We start from the raw sequence: 21,144 nt of genomic DNA, 5'->3' as shown, positions 1-21,144 counted from the left end.
AGTGTATCAGTCTGTAGTGGAAGGAAGGCGGGGTAGGGGTCGGCCTAGGAAGGGTTGGAGGGAGGGGGTAAAGGAGGTTTTGTGTGCGAGGGGCTTGGACTTCCAGCAGGCATGCGTGAGCGTGTTTGATAGGAGTGAATGGAGACAAATGGTTTTTAATACTTGACGTGCTGTTGGAGTGTGAGCAAAGTAACATTTATGAAGGGATTCAGGGAAACCGGCAGGCCGTGCCATTTCTTGATGATCAGTGTATTAGGTGTTTTTGTTTAACAAGTTTTTGCTTAAATGAGGTCCTATCATAGACCATCAAGATTTTGGCAGTAGCTAGGGGTAATGTTTACTGTCATACTGCCACAATAGTAATTTAGTTAATGATTTTTTATAAAGCAGGACTTGTTTTACACATTAAGAAAATAAATATTAGGAGGGTCATAGATTTTTTTTTTTTTTTTGAAAATTGTAAATATTAATTAAGAGAAGGATTTCATCTGTACATGTATAGTGAATGTCTGCATGTGTAGTGACAAATACTTATTGGTAATCACTTAATGACAAAAATGCCTAGTTGAACATACTATAGTTAATTGATGGTAGTGTGATTTTTCATTATATTGCTTGCAGTAGTTCCAATTGTTAGCTTTATTTCTTTACACAGATAACCTGTTAATAAGAAAATGAAATTTATGATGACATTTCAGTCTAACTTGGACCAATAAGATTCATTCTCCTATATTCGGGTTATTTGTGTATTATACCAGTCACGTTATTGTGCCTTTTCATTCTCTGTTTCTTTATTCATTTTCAGTTTGGTCGATACAGAAGGATTGGAAAGAGAAAGTTTGATAGTGAACAGTGATGATATGGATGAAGGTGAAGATGAGGAAGATGAGGAGGAGGAATTGGACACAACACTCATCAATAATTCCATTACTGTTCATAATACTGCCACAGTCCACATTAGCAACTCTCCCATCATCAATAACACTGCCATTCCAACCTCCACAAACCATATTATCACCAATCATGTCTAATATTACTGTACAAACCTAACTTATTTATTACTCTTTAAATGCTTGAGTGTAAGATATCTAGAGTCCAAATAAATTTCTTAGTTTTTATCCTGCACTTAATATAAAAGTTGCCTGAACTATTTTTTTAAGGTATAATTATATCATGTATTTGGCAGTGGTGCTTTAAGTTATGAAGATCATAGAGCAATGAATAATCTTCAGACTCATATTTCATAACTAGGAAATAATCCTGGTTCCAGTGAAGATTCCATTCAGAATGAGAGAGTAAAGAGCAAGCAAATTGCTCTCCATCAGTAACTGATAATTATATAAATTGCAGATAGCATGTAAACTACTTTCTATAATCTTTGGTCAGAACTAGCTTTTTGCTATCATAAATTTTGAGAAGCGTGCAGAGACATCACAATTAAGACGACTTTTTCAGCTGCCGCATCCCCACTCTAGCAAACTAATTTTTTTAGAAGAGTTATCTGACATACTCTCATAACAGGATACCTGATGAATAGTTCTTCTGTAACGTAAAATAAGTAATCATAATTTTTTTTCATAAATGGTATATATGAGGATATTTTACGATATATATTTGTTTATTTATGTCGTACACATTTTCTTTTATCTTAGGAGAGGAAACCTGTGGTGACATTGTGGTCCATCCTGTACCATTGTTAAGTCACAACTGAATGAGGAAAAACAGTGAACCAGAAGACAGATTGGAAAAGGGAGGGAAGAACGTAGTGGAAGTAATAGAAGTAGTAGTAGTAGTAGTAGTAGTAGTATAGCAGTATATTATTTCTGGTATAATGATCAGTAAATTTTGCAGCTCCTATTAACAAAACCTAAATATTGCACTTTTTAAACTTAGGGTATGTAGGTTACATACTCTAACCAGCAAGGTGTAGGAGGTGTCGGAGAGAGGAAGATGTTCCAGTAAAAGTAGGCCTAGATAGGGATGTGTGATGCCACCATTTATAGATGGGGTTATAAAAGAAGAGAATGTTATGGTGTTAGGGAGAGGTGTGTGATTAAAAAACAGTGAATCTAGTACTGAGTGTAAGTTGTCACAGTTACTTTTGGCCAATGACTTGGTTCTTTTAGGAGATTTGTAAGAGAAGCTGCAAAGCGAATTTGGAATGGTATGTAAAAGAAGGAAATTAAAAGTAAACACGGGAAAGAGCAAGATGATGAAAGTATCAAAAAATATATGTACAGAGAGAGATTGGATATTAAATTGGAGGGAGGAAGTAAATTTTTTTTTTTTCAACAAGTTGGCCATCTCCCACCGAGGCAGGGTAAATGTGTTCAGATATTTGGGAGTGGACCTGTCAGCAGATGGTTCTATGTGAGATGAGATGAACAATAAAATTGATAAAGGAAAAAATATGGGTGGTGCATTGAGGCATCTTTGGAGACTAAAGAACTTGATCCATGGAAACAAAATGGGAAGGCACTAGAGTATAGTGGAACAAATGCTGTTATATGTGTGTGAAGTATGGATTTTGAATGTTGTAGTGAGGAGGCTGGAGGTAATAGAGATGTGTTTGAGTTCAGCATGTGCTGTAAATGTTATGCAGACAATTTGGAGATTGGGAGGAGGAATGGATTTGCCAAAATTATTATTCAGAGGGGTTGGACTTCTGGAGCAAAATTGGATGACTAGAAGGGTGTATATATCTGGGATGAAGGGAGGAATGGTAGGGGTCATCCAGGGAAAGGTTGGAGGGAGGAGGGGGTAAAGGAGATTTTGAGTGTTAGGGGCTTGGACATCCAACAGGTTTGTGTGACCATGTTAGATAGGAATGAATGGAGGCAAGTGGTTTTCATGATTTGATGAGCTGTTGGAGTGTGAGCCAAGTAATATTTATGAAGGGATTTAGGGAAACTGATTAGCTGGTCTTGGAGTTGGGAAGTGCAGTGCCTGCACTCTGAATCGGGTGGGCATGCTGCAGCTTGGAGGTTATCTGACCTGTGATGTTGGTGCCCTTCTGGCAAGACAGTAATTGAATAAGTGAAGTGAAAGTGTTTTCTTATTTGTCAGGTCACCCTACTTCAGCAGGAGACAGCTGAAAATTTGGACATATGTGCAAACCTCTGGGTATCTTTATTGTAGACATTTTGCCATCCAGTGGTTTTATCAATAAAGATTCTAGGACATAATTTGAAGACAGTAGAACTATATACAAAAGATGAGGTAATCAGTCCCTCAGCCTTGGATTTGGTGTGAAGATCACTGTAACCATGTAGATGCACTGAACCAAAGTAGTCATACAGAACTGTGGGAATGGGAGATAATCAGGAATGATTTAATGAATGGGAGATAATCAGGAATGATTTAATGAATAGGGGATAATCAGGAATGATTTATTGAATTGGAGATAATCAGGATTTATTCACTGAATGTGAGATAATTAGGATTGATTTGATGAATGGGAGATAATCTGCATTGATTCAAGAATGCAAGGGGTAGCTTTAATACTTGGGTCAAGTGGCTTTTTGCCAACATCAATGCACATTCTCTCCTTCCCTTGAAGAAACGCACTTCCAGCAGTAACTTCTGCATGCCAAAGATGCTGTGGATTTTTCACTGCTTCCAGTAGAAATGCCAAAAAATTCCAGGCCCTACCACTTTTTGTCTAAATTCCAATGTTTTTTCTGCAGCAAATGTTGCTGATATGGAATTGTTCCATATCAAGAGAAATCATAGTTACTTGCAACCAAGTTTGGGTTGTATGGTAAATGATTGAATTGTGTACTCAGGTGGGACATTGTAGGAATAAGAACCAAAATACTTTGCTTATCAAGCTGTTTTTACTGCATAGATGTTACAAGTATGAAAATTGCAAGATTTAACAATTTGTTGGGCACATTAGAATGCTAAATCTTGCAACTTTCATATTTGTAATATCTTTGCAGTTAGAAAATATCTTGATAAGCAGATGTTTTGGTCCTTATCTATGCCTTTGTTTTATCTTGAATTGATTTTTGCAACTGTTTGTAAATTTGCCTGAGCACATGCTAAAAAAAAAAAAATTCAGTCTGCATTGAATTGCGCAGCTAGACTTACTTTTTCTCCCAACTAAGATTCACACTGGTCCCTACTGATATGAGTTGCATTTATGTCTTACGCTAGTTTCTTGAACTAGAGTTAGGGTACAGGAGGGCCCTGTTTGTATGACTTTTAGGTTTTTGACCCTGTACGGAAAGTGAAAATTGCTGGCAATACGAAAAGAGTGGTTTTTCATTATCAGATGCATCTAAAACGTCTGATAGCATGATTACACTCTCATGTATCAGTACAGCTAGGCATAAAACAGTAAAATAAATACATAGTACATATCATGTATCAGTACAGCTAGGCATAAAACAGTAAAATAAATACATAGTACGTACATACAATCCTTACTTTAAAATGTGGTGCTGCTCGCCCTTCCTTTACACATCTGTTGTATGGAAGCTGGGAAAAAGTGGTAAAAGCACCTAACATAATGAACAATGGTTCAGTTGAAAGTCAATGAAAATGTGAAACACCAAAAAGAGGTACTGTATATGTGGGACCCTCCTGTACACACTTTTTATACATGGGAAGCACTGAACCAAAGTAGTCATACAGAACCGTGGGAATGGGAGATAATCAGGAATGATTTAACTCTTTCAGGGTTTCAGCTGTACTAGTACGGCTTACGCACCAGGGTTTTTGACGTACTAGTACGCCTAAATTCTAGCACCCTCATCTAGTGAGAGAAAGCTGGTAGGCCTACATATGAAAGAATGGGTCTATGTGGTCAGTGTGTGCGGTATAAAAAAATCCTGCAGCACACAGTGCTTAATGAGGAAAAAAAAAACTTTGACCATGTTTTTGGATTAAAACAGCGACTTTGCACTGTGTTTTCATATGGTATTTATTGTTGTATTCTAGTTTTCCTGGTCTCATTTTATAGAATGGAAGACATATTACAGAAATTGAGATGATTTTGACTGGTTTTACAAAGAAAACTACCTTGAAATTGTGCTCAAAGTAGCAGAAATGTTTGATTTTTACCAAAGTTCAAAGGTAAACAAATCATGCTATGTGTAAAATACACGTCAACTGGTGAGTCTAATATTCTTTCACAAGTGCACTGATAATATTTATACCATTTCTACACCAATGCAGTAGTCTGCATAACAGTAAATCTTCTATTATTTTGTGAGAATAAAAATTCAAAGTGGAAAGCAAAAGAATGTAATAGGGGCATGGGGACGTGACTAATGAACAGAGAAAATATTATTTTAGTACCAGGAATGTCTTTCTTGTTTATTCTGGACCCTATTCGGAAATTGGCATCCTTTGAAATTTGTGTGAAATTGGCAAAATTGCTAAATTCTGACCACTGTATTGGATAGTTGAAATCGGTAAATGGATGGTTTTTTGTACTCATTCGATAGAAAAAATGGAGTTCTAGCGAAATAGTTATGATTTTTGTCGACAAGTACACTGGAATTGGCCGAAAATAGGACTCAAAGTGGGCAAAAATTGCCGATGCGTAAACATCGTCAAGACCACTAACTTTGCGAGAGCATAATTCCATAAGTTTTCCATCAAATTTCATACTTTTGGTGTCATTATGATCGGGAAAAGATTCTCTGTCTTTTCATAAGATTTTTTTTTTTTTTTTTTTTTTTTTTTTTTTTTTAATTTGGCCGACCCTGAGAGGGCCTGTCGACCCTGAAAGGGTTAATGAATGGGAGATAATCAGGAATGATTTAATGAATGGGAGATAATCAGGATTTATTCACTGAATGTAAAATAATTAGGATTGATTTGATGAATGGGAGATAATCTGCATTGATTCAAGAATCCAAGGGGTAGCTTTAATACTTTGGATCAAGTGACTTTTTGCCAACATCAAGGCACATTCTCCCCTTCCCTTGAAGAAATGTACTTCCAACGGTAGCTTTTGCATGCCAAAGATGCTGTGGATTTTTCACTGCTTCCAGCAGAAATGCCAAAAAATTCCAGGCCCTACCACTTTTTGTCTAAATTCCAATGCTTTTTCTGCAGCAGATGTTGCATTAAGACTAGTTATGTCTGTTATTTATCCAGAATTATAACCATCATCAGTCTATTAAATGCCATATTTAAACTTTGTTATTCATTCTATCACTAAAAGTAATGGGGATTCTCTTTAACACAGTCATGCTTTGCTTAAGCAATAAAGCCTTTCAGTGATTAAAAATAATACAGCCTCTCCTCACTTAGTGACATACTTGTTTATCAATGACTTGGACTTATGATAGGCTCTCTGACCAGTATGCATAATTAAATAATGTATATTACAATATACAGCACACTACTGTATAAACGTTTAAAAATATGCCAGAAGTGTTATAAATGGTGCAAAGGTGACATTAAAACAGTATCAAAGATAGTTGACACAAACCCATTACCATTATAGTATGCTCCTCACTTACTGATGAATTCATTTACTGATGTGGTCTTATGAACGGAACTCCATCATTAAGTGAGGAGAGGCTGTATAACTCTTTTAGAATTGGTAATACAGAATTAAATTAAACATCTTTTATAAGTACAAGTATTTTTTGCTTAAAGAAGTTTTGTTTCAGCACAAGGTGAATTTTTGTACAGCAAGACATTTTTATTTTAAACAGCTGCTTCTTACCAATATAGTGACCCTGAAAAGAATATTAATGATTATTTGTTTGCTAGGTGTCTTCTCCTAGAAGTGCACAAACATCACAATATAAATTAACCACGGAACTACAACATTCCCTACTAGTCCTTCAGAATGCAGGTATTTTACTTTCTATCTCCACAACTTGATATCAGGAAACTGGGTTCACTGTTATTGTCCGGTAGCATGTTAAATTGTAAAAGCGACTTGTCTCTACTCTGAACTAACATGTCCATACATTTCTGCTGGATATCAAAGATCCTACCTCTTGAAACTTCATCCATTTCTTTCTTATAACCCTTCCTGGGTTGCCCAATACAACTCCTTTTATCCATCATGGATTTATACTCTCTCTCAGTTAACCATTCTTGCTCTGTCTTGTCAAAGTTACCAAACAATTTCAACATGATATTTTCTGCTCTCAATTTTATACCTCCCATACCACTACCTTGCCATTTAATGTCTTCATTCCTTATTCTTTACATAATATTCGTATCACACATTAATCACAAAAATGGCATCAACACCATCTCTATCTTCCTTGCTGCAACATTGAAAAACCATGCCTCACATCCAAACAAATGTTTTGGCTCCTGTATAGGGGATTCTGGTGCATTTCCCCTCTTATTGCATCCATTAATAAATTTTTTCCCACAGATTCTCAAAATCATTTTGTTTTATATTCTTTAATTATATACTAACCTAACAACAGTCAGTTTTAAAATGAGTACTGCCTGTCTGAAGGTTCAGACAGGCAAAATTTTTTAACACCATAACATTTTCCATTACAGTTTCACTCCACTATTCAGAATATATCAAGACCAGGTGCTTTCTCTTAATATTGAACTGTTGGTAATAAGCACTGTACAGGTGCGGTATTAAATAGTATATTTACCACTCATGTTCAGATAAATCAGTTTTATTATCATTCATTGTTTTGATTTAAGTATTATAGGTGACTTATGTATCATCTGAGGTAGTAGTAGTTGCTACTAAAACTAAGTATAATTACAGTGCACTTATTGCAAAAATGGGCATCAGAGCTCTAAATGGTACAGGAAGTGGTTGATAACCTTGCCTTCAGATAATCATATCTACCTTACTATTTGAATGAATGCAATATTTGTTTAATGTTAAACTAAAGTCATCAGGTCTACCGTATTCATCGTGAACTTGCACATTAAAGCAGGGGGTGAATTATATTTGGAATACATGCCTTCCTGTGCTCCACCAGTTAACCTCTGTTCTTCAAGCATAAGATAGTGCTGTAATTGACACTCATTCACTTTGTCGCTCATTGCTTTCTATGCTTTGTGCTGTTAACGTGTTTTACACCTTTATATTTCTTATCATAATCACTAGGCTACTAGCACAGGTAGTGCTAGTAGCCTAGTTTGTAGAGACTTACTAATTCATGTGTTTTGCTGAAGGACTTTTCATAAATAGCCTCGATTATTGGCATTTTTATTTTTGTATTGCACTTGACTTGGCTTTCCAACATACAAATCTCTCTCTTTTTCTTTTCCCCCAATCATTCTCTTTATGAACGTTAATATTAACCTTATGAGATAGATATTTAAAGAAATATGACCTCTGAAACTCAAAATGAATCCAAATTTGAAATAATATTTATCATAGGACATAGTTTTGTATTTGTGGATTCTAATGTTACAGCACCTCTGGGAATATAACCCCCATGAATTTGGGTGTTTGACTGTACATTCTTTTTTAACTGCTTTGATGCAGGTCTTGTAGATAAATATTATCTGGGGAAGAAATTACTGAAACTGCATAACTATTATTAACCCGTAAATGGTCCAAACGTATATATGCGTTTTTTCAACATTTGAAAGTATGTAGATCTTCTTTCTGTTTTTTTTACATTTGAAAATGTGTAAAAAAACTTTGATCTACTTTTTTTTTTGTTACATTTGAAAATATGTAAAAAAAAAACGTAGATCTACTTTTGTAGCACTACACATGTGAACATAGATCTGCTTGGACTGTTTACAGGTTAAGTTAAGTAAGGAATAATTCTGTTTTTAATATACTGTATTTACAGGTATAGTCATGTTGTAGAATTAGGTCTGAAGTGACATTGCCATAAAAATTTGGAATTCAATGTGATATAGAATAAAAGTTTGCCTGTCTGCTATTGGAAGGAAGGGGAAATAAACTGGGACAAGTGGGCAGAAGCAAAACTAGTGAGTGTTGCATTGCATCTTATGTTAAAGCAATATGGGAGATGCGTATTGACACAAGTGAGTATGGAATAGTGGAGCTTATATTACACGTTTAGGATTATTTTGCATTAGAATTAGAATTAGTCACATTGCTTAATTTTTTTTTCTGAAAACTGGAAAGCATTGTGAAGATAAACCCTCTCTGCATAAGTATAATGTTAGACCAGTCAGGGAATTAAGTAATGGAATTATAATCATGGCCAAAATTTAGTAAATACTGCACTTGCAGTATTGGATTACTATACATATTTGCAGTTGCAATCAAGAAATTTATTATTTTTTTTAAATGATAAAATAATAGAAAATACTGTAGTATGGCATGTGAATTTGTTTGGTATACAGAAGGTTATCTTTACCATTGTCGATAAGCTGGTTTAAGAATGTTTACATTATTGTATTGTGCGTAAATGCAGCAGCGAGGAGACGGTTGGAGGCAGTGGAGATGTCCTGTCTAAGGGCAATGTGTGGTGTAAATATTATGCAGAAAATTCGGAGTGTGGAAATTAGGAGAAGGTGTGGAGTTCATAAAAGCATTAGTCAGAGGGCAGAAGAGGGGTTGTTGAGGTGGTTTGGTCATTTAGAGAGAATGGATCAAAGTAGAATGACATGGAAAGCATATAAATCTATAGGGGAAGGAAGGAGGGGTAGGGGTCATCCTTGAAAGGGTTGGAAAGAGGGGGTAAAGGAGGTTTTGTGGGCTAGGGGCTTGGACTTCCAGCAAGCGTGCGTGAGCGTGTTAGATAGGAGTGAATGGAGGCGAATGATACTTGGGACCTGACGATCTGTTGGAGTGTGAGCAGGGTAATATTTAGTGAAGGGATTCAGGGAAACCGGTTATGTTCATATAGTCGGACTTGAGTCCTGGAAATGGGAAGTACAATGCCTGCACTTTAAAGGAGGGGTTTGGGATATTGGCAGTTTGGAGGGATATGTTGTGTATCTTTATATGTATATGCTTCTAAGCTGTTGTATTCTGAGCACCTCTGCAAAAGCAGTGATAATGTGTGAGTGTGGTGAAAGTGTTGAATGATGATGAAAGTATTTTCTTTTTGGGGATTTTCTTTCTTTTTTGGGTCACCCTGCCTCGGTGGGAGACGGCCGACTTGTTGAAAAAAAAACAAAAAAACTTAGTGATATTGTGCACTAAACTTCTAGCTTATTGTGCATTAAGCATTGCAGGATATAACACTGACATCACCAGTCAGTGCATTTATATACAAAAAATGCCTTCATGGAAGATGATTAAGAAGTCCCTTGTTAAGTGTTTCTCAAGCCTGTCATCATACAGTCTTCTATCATTCTGGTAATTTTGTATATACCATACTTCCCAACACATTACTCACAAATTTTAAAGCGGACATTGTTGAGAGAAAATATATTTATTTGGATGAAAACACAAGTGGGATAGTATTATACCAGTTTCATTGTAAAACTTGTAATGCTGGAAAAGCTCTCTTGCTGAAATTGGTGAAACTAAGTTTTTTTTTTGAACTATAAATCACATCACAGCTTTTTGGTTAGTTATCAAGTAACATCTTTGTTTTTGTTAATGTTTTGTATTATACAGTTTTGCTGAATATTGTGTTGTTTTATGCAAATGGGACAGTTATACAGTATAATAAAATACTTCATGTTAATTTGCTAGTTCTTTCCACATGTGGAGTTGTGTTCCTTAATTATGGAGAACCTTCACAGAATACTTTTTAAGTACCTTTTCCAATTATTTCTGGTTTTCTGCAATGCTGGAAAGTTTTTCTGCTGTGAATTCTTATTTTAGATTAATTTTAATTTTAACAATAACAGTTTGGCTTTGTGAATATGAAAGTGACTTTACCCACGTGCATACTTGCAAAAAATGTGTGCCAGGGAAACCCTGGTACACACAGTTATTCAGTTTCTAGACACACCGTTGCAGCTCTCAATCATAGGTAGTGCTGGACCTTGTGTTTGTTGGGGGTTGTTCAGGTTGGAACTTAAAGGGTGCCTTGTCTTCAGGGCATGATTACCTTCTTCAGGTGGGTGCAGTGAATGTGCTGGTTATCTGTCAGTTATATCTGGTGCTCATGAGGGCAATGTAGATGGTCAATCTACTCTGATGGGCTAACTACTCTATTCTTTTTAAGTATTAGGAGGGTCCTATATGCTCTATGGGAGGCTGAGTGACATTATTGCATGACATTATACCTAGGGCATCTGAGCTTGGCATAGCTAGCCTTTAATCATTAACAGGTATACTCACTCCCTTATCCATGCCTGGTCAGCTTCAGTGCAACAGTAGGCACTTTCTTCTGTTACATATTATGAGCATCATGTCTCCATGTCTCAAGGTTGGATCGATTTCTGTCTGGCATTGATTAGTCATCCATGTTGGGTGAGTATGTGTGTGCAATTATTTGATGTACTTGCCTGCTTTTTATTCTGGTGATTACATATTTGATATTACCTTTTCATAGTCATAGGAGTAGAACCTATCCTGCAGTGTCCTGTATTTAGTGTATCATAAAGTTTAGTTTCTAGTGATTATAACACCTACTACCTCCTCTTTTAAGCTATTCCAATGTTCTACCATTGTATTCAATTGTTCTTTCTTGGCTTATTGTTATCACCTCTTGTTCTACCAGTTGGTGGGAGTTAGGATGTCTTCCTTATCAATTGTTTCATAACTTGCTTATGTATGTATGCAGTGGCAGAGACTTGGTTTTGCAGGATGCCATTACTTTTGGCTTACTGCTCAGCTGATGCAGTTCTTGTCCAGGACTGTTTACAGAGATCCTCCTATGCATTATTTCCAGCACAGTCTTTGTGTCTAAAGGAGCTGTGTTTCTGGGTAATGGTGGTACAATTTCAAGTGGGCTCCTGAAGGTTTCACAGCAGAAAACTACATTTTGAACCTGGAAAGATGCTTTTCTGTGTTTGGAGTCCTTGGTGGCCCATAGGTCTGCCATTTTCACACCTGTGGTGTTCTGGTTAATAATCAGAGCTGGGTGAGTGCAAATGCCTCAGCTGGTGCCTATTAACTGAAACAGCAATAATGGTGCATCAGTGGGCAAATGGAGGTGGAGGCTGAATGAGGCATAATAGCTTGCCTGAGATCATTCTGGGGTAAGAGATGTCAGTGGTAGGAAAAAATAGGTTTGATGTATTGCAGGTGGGCCTCTGAGTGGCTCGGGATATACGAAGGTCTTTTAAGGTTCAGAACACAGTTTTATTTAATTTCATTATGTTTTGGGCATGCAACACTCCAAAAGACATCGGCATTCACATCTTTTACACTGCCATTTGTAAATACAGTACATTAAAGAGTTATGGTGACATTACACATCTGTGGCACACTTACTGGAGAACACTTTCTCTTCTACATGCTCTAACTTGAGAATAATTTCTTATAAAAGCCTTTTACAACACAGTAAACCCTTGATTTAATGGACCTCAATTTTACAGACTTCAGAAGTACTGGACAAAATATGCTGGGTCACTTGATTTGAAAACACCAAAAAATCTATTGGTTACAGAATTGTCCATTATTGTTACAATTACTGCAAAATAACCTTATATCTATCCACCACAATCACTATTATCAGTCACCTGCTCTGCCCTATTAGTCTATTAAGACGAAAGGTTTGGTGTATTTATTGTTACAATATATCTTCTCTATAAATGTTTTTTCCACACTATTATTTTACAGCTTGTATAGGAAGGCCCCTCTTGTATAGCTCTTAGGTTTCTGTTCCTGTGCGATCAGTGAAAATCACTGGCGGATGGAAAAGAGTATTTTATTTAGTATCAAATGCATGATAACATGTTTACATTATCATATATTAGGTGCTCAATACAGGTAGACATAAAAACAGATAAAACAGTAAAATAAATACACAGTGTATATATAATACTTACCTTAACCCTTAAACTGTCCAAACGTAGATCTACATTTGCACGTGTAGCGCTCCGAACATAGATCTACTTTTTTTTACATAAGAAACAATGTAAAATCAAATGTAGATCTACGTTTGGAGCGCTACGTGTGCGAACGTTGATCTACGTTTGGACAGTTTAAGGGTTAAAATATGGCGCTGGTCGCCCATCCCTTATGCAACTGTTGTATGAAAACAGTGGAAAAGAGGTAAAAGCACCGAACATAATAAACAGTGGCTCATTTGAAAGCCACTGAAAATATGGAACACCGAAAAAAGGGTACCGAATACGTAAGGCCCTCCTATATATGGAAGGACCCAAAAAAATATGATCAATCTTTTCCTTTGGTATAGGAATCACTTACTTCTTTGGTAATCACCCAAGAGACTTGCTGTGCATTAGGTCTTGCCGGACATTATTACTTTTTTCTTTGGTGTTCACTGTTTACGGTAGACTTATGAATGGCTTATTTATATTAGCTTCTAAATTTTTATTATGTCTCATCTCTGTAACAAATTTAAGTTAAATGAGAAAGACCATTGTTCTGAGGCAAATGTGACTGTCTGTTATTATAAAATTTTATTTAAAGGCACAAAAATAGCTTATATTTGAAAAAATGCTGAAGTGTGCTGTTTTAATGGCCTATGCATTTTAACAAGTTTTATATTCCATTATTTCATCATTTATGAGTAAATGATAAAAGTTCTTAAATAAAAAACTGCACTCTTCTGATTGACTGCACTTGCATAAAGTAGATTCTAAGCACAAAGGAAATAATAAAAATGAAACACAACCCTCATAATATTTATACTTTAATGCCAGATATAATATATATTTTTTGTTAGTATTTATTGTATAGTATTTGTTCTTTATGTAGCATTTTTATTAAGCTGTACATATTACTTTTTATGTTGTCATATATTTTCTTAATTAAATGCTGAAATACAGTATATTTACATACTTTATATGTATTATGACATATATATGTGGGATAATGTGTAATAATTTAATATTATAAATATAATATTGACAGTACAGTATTTTTTAGTGTGTGATTTGACTAATGTACAAGTTGTTATGTTGTAGAGATGCATATATTTTTTTTTGTCTTGGCACCATTGTACAGTCTGAAGGATGACACACGTCTGATATATTTCCAGTTACATAAATACAATGAAAAGTTATAAACTAAAATTTTGTCTTGTTTCACTAATCATCAAGTTTCATCAACTATGATGCAACATTTGTTTCAATGTATTGATTGTTATAACAATATTTGTGATGTGATTAACTGCCTTAATTTTAGAAAATGATGTTTAGGAACTGCTGAACTCTGAGACTCTGTGAAATTTAAGTGTGAGATGATACCTATAATTAGATCTGTTGCATTGTGTGATGTAAAACAGTATTGCTTTCACTCATAACTTCAGTGATATTCATAAGCTGAGATTAATGTACTGTACTTGGTACACATAACTTAAGAATTTCTTTTTTTTTTTTTATGTATGCCACAATGAAATATAGTTCATGGCAATATCAAACTGATGTCCATTTCATGTCATATTCCCTAATTTTACACGTAAGGAGGTAATTATTTTGAGTTATAGGTTAAAATTTCATCATAAAATGCTGATACCTTGAGATATTTTAGACATCTCTTATAATTGAATGTTTTTGCTGTTTTGAAAATTTGCTAGGTAATATACCTAATTCCCACAATAGCTTAGCATTTTTTTTTTTTTTTGTGAATTTTGTAATAAAGATTATTTAGAGCAAAAAATGCAGTAGTTAATTGAAATCATAACATAAATACTCTTGAGCTTATGCTTATTTCCAGTAAAAGAAAAGGACAAATTCATGCTTTTAAATGGTAGGATCGAGTTGCTTGAGTTATTGAAATTATGATCACAAATACCCAAAAATATAAAATAACATACCAAGTGCCAAATGATTTATGTAATACACTAAATAAAGTATTCAACTAAGGGACAAGTGCTTCAGAGTTTCTGGGAAAGCTTTCAACAATATTTTTATTGTATATTCAGTATTTTGATTCTCTCAAGACTGTGGCTAACAGTATACAGTGGACCCTCGACCAACGATATTAATCCATTTGTGAGAGCTCATCGTTAGTCGAAATTATAGTTAGTAGTTAATTTTCCCCAAAAGAAATAATGGAAATCAAATTAATCCGTTCCTGACACCCCAAAGTATTGAAAAAAAATTTTTTTACCACATGAAATATTAATTTTAATACACACAAACTGAAAAAGACATGTACAATTACATAACACTTACCTTTATTGAAGATCTGGTGATGATTGATGGGATGGGAGGAGGGGAGAGTGTGGATGGTGTTAGTGTTTAGAAGGGGAATCCCCTTCCATTAGGACTTGAGGTGTCAAGTCCTTTTCTGGGGTTACTTCCCTTCTTCTTTTAATGCCACTAGGACCAGCTTGAGAGTCACTGGACCTCTGTTGCACAACATATCTGTCCATAGAGCTCTATACCTCCCGTTCCTTTAAGATTTGTCTAAAATGGGCCATAACATTGTCATTGTAATAGTCACCAGTATGGCTTGCAATAGCTGTGTTAGGGTGATTTTCATCCATAAAGGTTTGCAGTTTAACCCACTTTGCACACATTTCCTTAATCTTTGAAGTAGCCACAATGGATTCCACAACTGGCATAGGCATCTTAGGGTTAGCCCCAAATCCTTCAAAATCTTTCTTAATTTCCATACTAATTCTCACCCTTTTTATCACAGGTTGGCACTAGAAGCTTTCTTGGGGCCCATGGTGACTTATTTTGCAGGTGCAATCACTAAAAACGCTGTGATAATATGAAATGTTCCGATTGTATGTTTGGATGCGACCGCGGTGGCTGGCTTGTAAACACTGGCACCCACGGGACAAATGAGGCGTGTTCAGGCCACACGTGGACGCGTCTCGAACGGAACGAATCGCGTTGGTCGAGTGTTTTAGCGCTAGTCAAGGCAAAATTTTTGCGTTAAAATGTATCGCTAGTCGGATTTAACGTTATACGATGCCATCGTTGGTCGAGGGTCCACGGTATCCTTATTAATTGTATAACACGTGACATTTATGTGTTAAATTTTAATTACCAAAGGACACTACTGCATTATTGAAAGTTAAGGAATAAAATATCAGAAGCTTTAATGCAGTACTGTACTTAGATAAGAGCATTGCATAAAAAGATAACAATAGTGAGCCTTAAAACATTAATGTGAGGTTCCAGATAGTTTTTAGTCTATGTAAATTTAAGCTGTCATGTTAAATTGTCTTCAGTGCACAAATATTTCATAATTATAAATAACTTGTGAAAGTGAAGGTTATGAGACTAGTGTACTGGTTAGTTTTGCTTGTTCAAAGTTTACATTGGTTTTCTAAATTCAAGTAAGCTCATAAGATGAACCAAATAATGGATAATGTTAAGTACATATAATTTTGATTCACTCAGTAAACTGATTTAAATATGTGCATTATTTTTTAATTTTAATTAGAATTTAAATGCAGTATATTGTAAAATCTTATACAGTTAAGTTCAAATATTTTCAAATTATATAATTATTTTTATTTTCATTTTGTTCGACAAACTTTTGCAGATTTCAATTCATTTTTATTCTAAGTATGTTTACATACATAGTACATGAGAGAGTACTACATACACTTGACTATTAATGAAATTTTGGTCTGTTTTGTTAAATAGTTATGCAAGGATAGATAATGAGCAATTAAACTGCTTAATGCACATTTTTGAAAGTGGAAAATAAGTAAATTTTCAGAATTTTCATTATTTTATATTAGATACAGCACTCAGTCCTTGTGGGGTATGTTGTATAAACTTTGTCGACTTATAATATTCTTGAAAATGTGTGATCTTAAAACCCATGATATATACAAATATGACTTGAATTCCTCACTGTATCAAAGAAAATGGGTTGGAAACAATAATGTATTTGGAGTACATGCTACAGGGTATGTAGCACCCTGTATTGTATTTGGACTACATGATAGAGGGAATAAGTTACCTTGACTATATATGGACTACATATGAGAGGGAATGTATATGTTTGGGGACAGATACTGGGGCAGTGCACAATTTGTGATGACAGATTGAATTAAGATCAAGAAATTTGTTAATGTTCTGTGAAGGAGTGTTTGTGGCTTGCAGATATTTTCAAATTGAGACATTAATTCATATAAAAAATTAGCATCATATACTGTATTAATTAAAATTTGCATACCTGGTAACTTTAATTGCTAAATTCTAGGTTTGAAGCATTTTTGTGAATATAATAATTCTAAATAAAATACTGTACTGTACTGTATACTTAAATTCAGCTTGAACATAAATAAAAGTAAATTTAATTCTGAATATGAATTTTCCCTACTGTACATGTATGTGTGTTCTTTCTCTTTTTTTTTTTTTTATTATTATTAATTATGTATGGTATTCTCCAAGGGGAATTGGAACAGAATTCTTCCTCCACAAGACATGCATGTCATAAGAAGTGACTAAAATGCCGGGAGCAAATTGCTAGTGACTCCTTCTCGTGTATGTTACTAAATTTAAAAATAGAAACTTTCCTTTTTTCTTTTTCGCGCCACCCTGCCTCTGTGGGATACGGCCAGTTTGTTGAAAGAAAGAAGAAGAAATATACAGTATAACATTTTGGAGGTACCAGAAAAAGTGCAAAAACACTTTGAGATGTTCAGAGTTGTTGATGAAAATAAGTTGAGTTCATGCTCGAGACTGGAGTAATATGAACCTATGGGTAGGGAAGAGCTAGAGTGCAAATATGGGTAAGGTGGCACAGGGTGAAAGTAGCTGGGGCCACTAGGATTGAGAATGAGATACTAAAAACAGATGGAAAGTTTATATGAGAAGGTCCTTCAAGGAAGGTGCCTTGATGCCAATGAACATAAGAAAGAAGGATCATTGCAGCAGACTTACTGGCCCATGATAGGTGGGTCCAAGTCACATCCACTTAAGAAGGAAAAAGCTCTTGGCCCAAGGAAATATAGCTAATTTCTTCGTTGGATCAAATATGATTGCCTCTAATTTTTCAAGTGCTGTGTGATCTCTATAAACATAGCACTCTTTTAAAGAATGTAATAATAATTTAAGATAAAAGGCCCCATTTGGGTATGTAGGAGGGAAATGGATTATTTTCCTGTAAAGGTATACTTGATGATTGTGAAGGGTTTTTATTTCAAGGGATTGAAGCTGTCCTCCTATTCCTCAGACTGAATTTGATTACCCTCCCCCTCACCCCCTCCCAACCTTCGCATTCCTCTTCAACCTCTACTCCTGTGCCCACCTCACCTCTATGACCTTTATGGGTTTAGTGCTTAGTTATGATTATAATAATGTGTCCACATCACAGCCTTTAAGATGTAAAGGATCTTCCATCAGAAGACGTGATCAGTCTTGACCTCACTGCTTCAGTTTATTGATCACTCACAAAATCCCCTTCTTGAAATCACCAGTGTCTTTCCTCTTACTACTCTATGCTGTGTATTTAGTGCTTAGTCTTCATTATTGTAATAATCTTAGCTGTGTAATCCCCATGGGTTTAGCACTCCCCATGATAATCTTTATACTCTATATGGGCCCTCCCATCAAGGAGGGAGGGATCAAGAGGCCTTCACAGCTTCTTGATCCAAGGAATTGGGCCTCTTTGCCTTCTTCCTTGGATCAAATCTAAATACTCCCTCTTCTCTTCTCTTCCCGGCCTCATTATTTGGGGACATTTACCTCTGTTAATTTTAACTCCTAAACAGGAAAAAGATCGTTGTCCCTTCCATTCCACTGGGACTAGGCTGGCCAGACCTCCTGCTTTAGGCAGGACAAGGTTTAGTGCTGCTTTTTAATTACTATAATTATTGTGGAAAATATTTTAATTTTCTGAAGCTATAGTGCCTAATAGGTGTTTAATGTGTCGATATGGGTCAAAAATGTATTTGAAAATAGGATAGAACCAAGAGTTCCCTTTGCACCTGCGCGAATGTGCGGGGGGACAGATCGACTCGGGGCATGAGGGAGGCGGGCGTGTTTTGAATGTAGTGAGGAGGCTGTGAAAACATGAGACCAGGAAATTGGCGTTTACGGCGGCCTAAGGATTAATATAGGCCTCACTTCATAATAGGAAGTGTCGTAACTGTTCCTGGTGGAGAGTGAGGAAATGTGATTTACGGGACCACCGTAATAAAGTGGTAAAATTAGTGAATAATGGTTCGACCAGGGGTGACTGGTGCGCGGCCATGGTGTGTGTCCAGGGGAAATACCCGTGAGTTAATCCTCACTCATCGGTCTCAGATCTTAATGGAGTGACCTCTAATGTGTATAATAATTATGAGACATTAAATCGTCTTGTGAATTGTAATGTAATCAGTGATAATAACACTAAGTTAAGAGAATATGTGAAGTGAAATGAGTCGCCGTTCTCAGAGTGAGCATCTGTTTATCTCGTGTTCCTGTCTCGAGGATAGTGAAGTTTTTATGGAGTCACGACTTCTAAACCGGGACAAACCAACGGATACCTCGTCCTGCTGGAATAAGAACCGTGTCGGTGTAGCAGGACATCGAAATGAGATGGCGAATGGAGGAAATAAGGAGCATCAATCACCCACAGTTAAGTAACCTTTCTAGTTATAGCAGACTGATACTGGCCAGTTAGGTATGTTGTAATTGGATGGGTTATGGGTGATCCAGCTACATCAAGTGACCACCAGAGAATATCTGGTAAGTGGTGAGATTATGTGATGGATATATCCATGTGTAACCTACCCCCCCCCCTTTTATTCAGTTACACTAATATAATCTATACAGTCCACAATTAATTAGTAGCGCCGTACTTGCAGGTGCTACCCAATTTACACTGGTCTCGGATAGATATGGATAAGATTGTGAGGTCGAAGGAACCACCTGCCATGACCAGGGGTGGTTAAGTTTTCTCACATGTCTACACGGGGTGACTACGGTAAACAATATGGTTGTCTCCCAATGAGATTACTCGTATGCATGTAATGTTGAGGTACATACAGGTAACACCCTATAAAATTTTCCATAATTATTATTATAATCATGGGGAGTGCTAAACCTGTAGGGTTATACAGCGCATGTGGGGGGAGGGGGTGGAAGATATTCCAGCTCAATTTAGGGAACTGGGGCACAGATCCAATTCCCAAGATGAAGAGCCCCTCACCAGTGTCAAGGAACCTCCCTTAAAGGATTTAATTATAATAATTTAGGCAGGACAGTCCTACTTTTGAGCACTCTGTCCTTCGTCCTGCGCCATCTCAATCAGGACGTTAATTTGTCCCTTTTGGAGGCTTGTCTAAAAAGAATTACTGTATATAAATTACCTTACGTATACTAAAACAACGAGAACTGAAGTCCACAATAACCACTGATGTATTTTTTTTTTAAATTTTATGTAGCTGCTATTAGTAACACCGTTTGCAGTGTACATATATAAGACAGACGAGTCAGGCTATCAATTAAGTATACGTCGGAGTCTGAGATGGTCAGTCTGTCAAAGGCCGCAATGTGGAGTGGTTGACTATTAGAAAAAATACCACAAAATAGCATTCATCACCTTAATTGACAAATAAATAATTCTACTAAGCATATTTTGTATATTTTCTACAACTTTTATATATTTCAACTCATCATAAAACTTGTCTGATTTGGGTTAAATCTCCAGGCTTACCTGGAGTTTACCTGATGAGGGTTTCAGGGGTCAACACCCCCGCGGCTTGGTCTGAGACCAGGCCTCATGGTGGATCAGGGTCTGATCAATCATGTTGTTACTACTGGCCGCACGCAAGCTGGTGTACGAGCCACAGCCCGGTTGGTCAGGTACTGACTTTAGGTGCCTGTCCAGTGCCTTCTTAAAGACAGCCAAAGGTCTATTGGTAATCCCCCTTATGTAGGCTGGGAGGTAGTTCAACAGTCTTGGACCCCGGACACTTATTGTGTTGTCTTTCAACGTACTCGTTGCACCCCCACTATTCATTGGGGGAATGTTACATCTCCTGCCGAGTCTTTTGCTTTCATAGGGAGTGATTTTCGTGTGCAGGTTTGGTACCAATCCCTCCAGGATCTTCCAAGTGTGTAATATCATGTATCTCTCTCACCTGCATTCCAGGGAATACAGATCAAGGCCCTTCAACCATTCCCAGTAATTTAGGTGCCTTAAGGTGCTTATATGTGCTGGGAAAGTTCTTTGTACATTCTCCAGGTCAGCAATATCGCCAGCCT

General features: G+C 36.2%; 1 protein-coding gene across 4 annotated transcripts in view; it reads left to right on the top strand.

Moving 5' to 3' along the window:
• Positions 1-17,246, top strand: part of LOC128686523 (solute carrier family 35 member F5) — a 111,943-nt gene extending 94,697 nt beyond the window's left edge. For all 4 annotated transcript variants that reach the window (XM_070091214.1, XM_070091215.1, XM_070091213.1 and 1 more), the window contains one exon: positions 806-17,246. In XM_070091214.1, coding sequence (XP_069947315.1) covers positions 806-1,031 — 226 coding nt within the window. In that variant the 3' untranslated portion in view covers positions 1,032-17,246. The remainder of the gene's footprint in view (positions 1-805) is intronic.
• Positions 17,247-21,144: the final 3,898 nt, after the last annotated feature.

Source organism: Cherax quadricarinatus, chromosome 34 (genome assembly GCF_038502225.1).
Source record: "Cherax quadricarinatus isolate ZL_2023a chromosome 34, ASM3850222v1, whole genome shotgun sequence".
NCBI lineage: Eukaryota > Metazoa > Arthropoda > Malacostraca > Decapoda > Parastacidae > Cherax > Cherax quadricarinatus.
The sequence above is the reverse complement of the archived record's forward strand: the minus strand, read 5'-3'. Positions and strand labels throughout refer to the sequence as shown.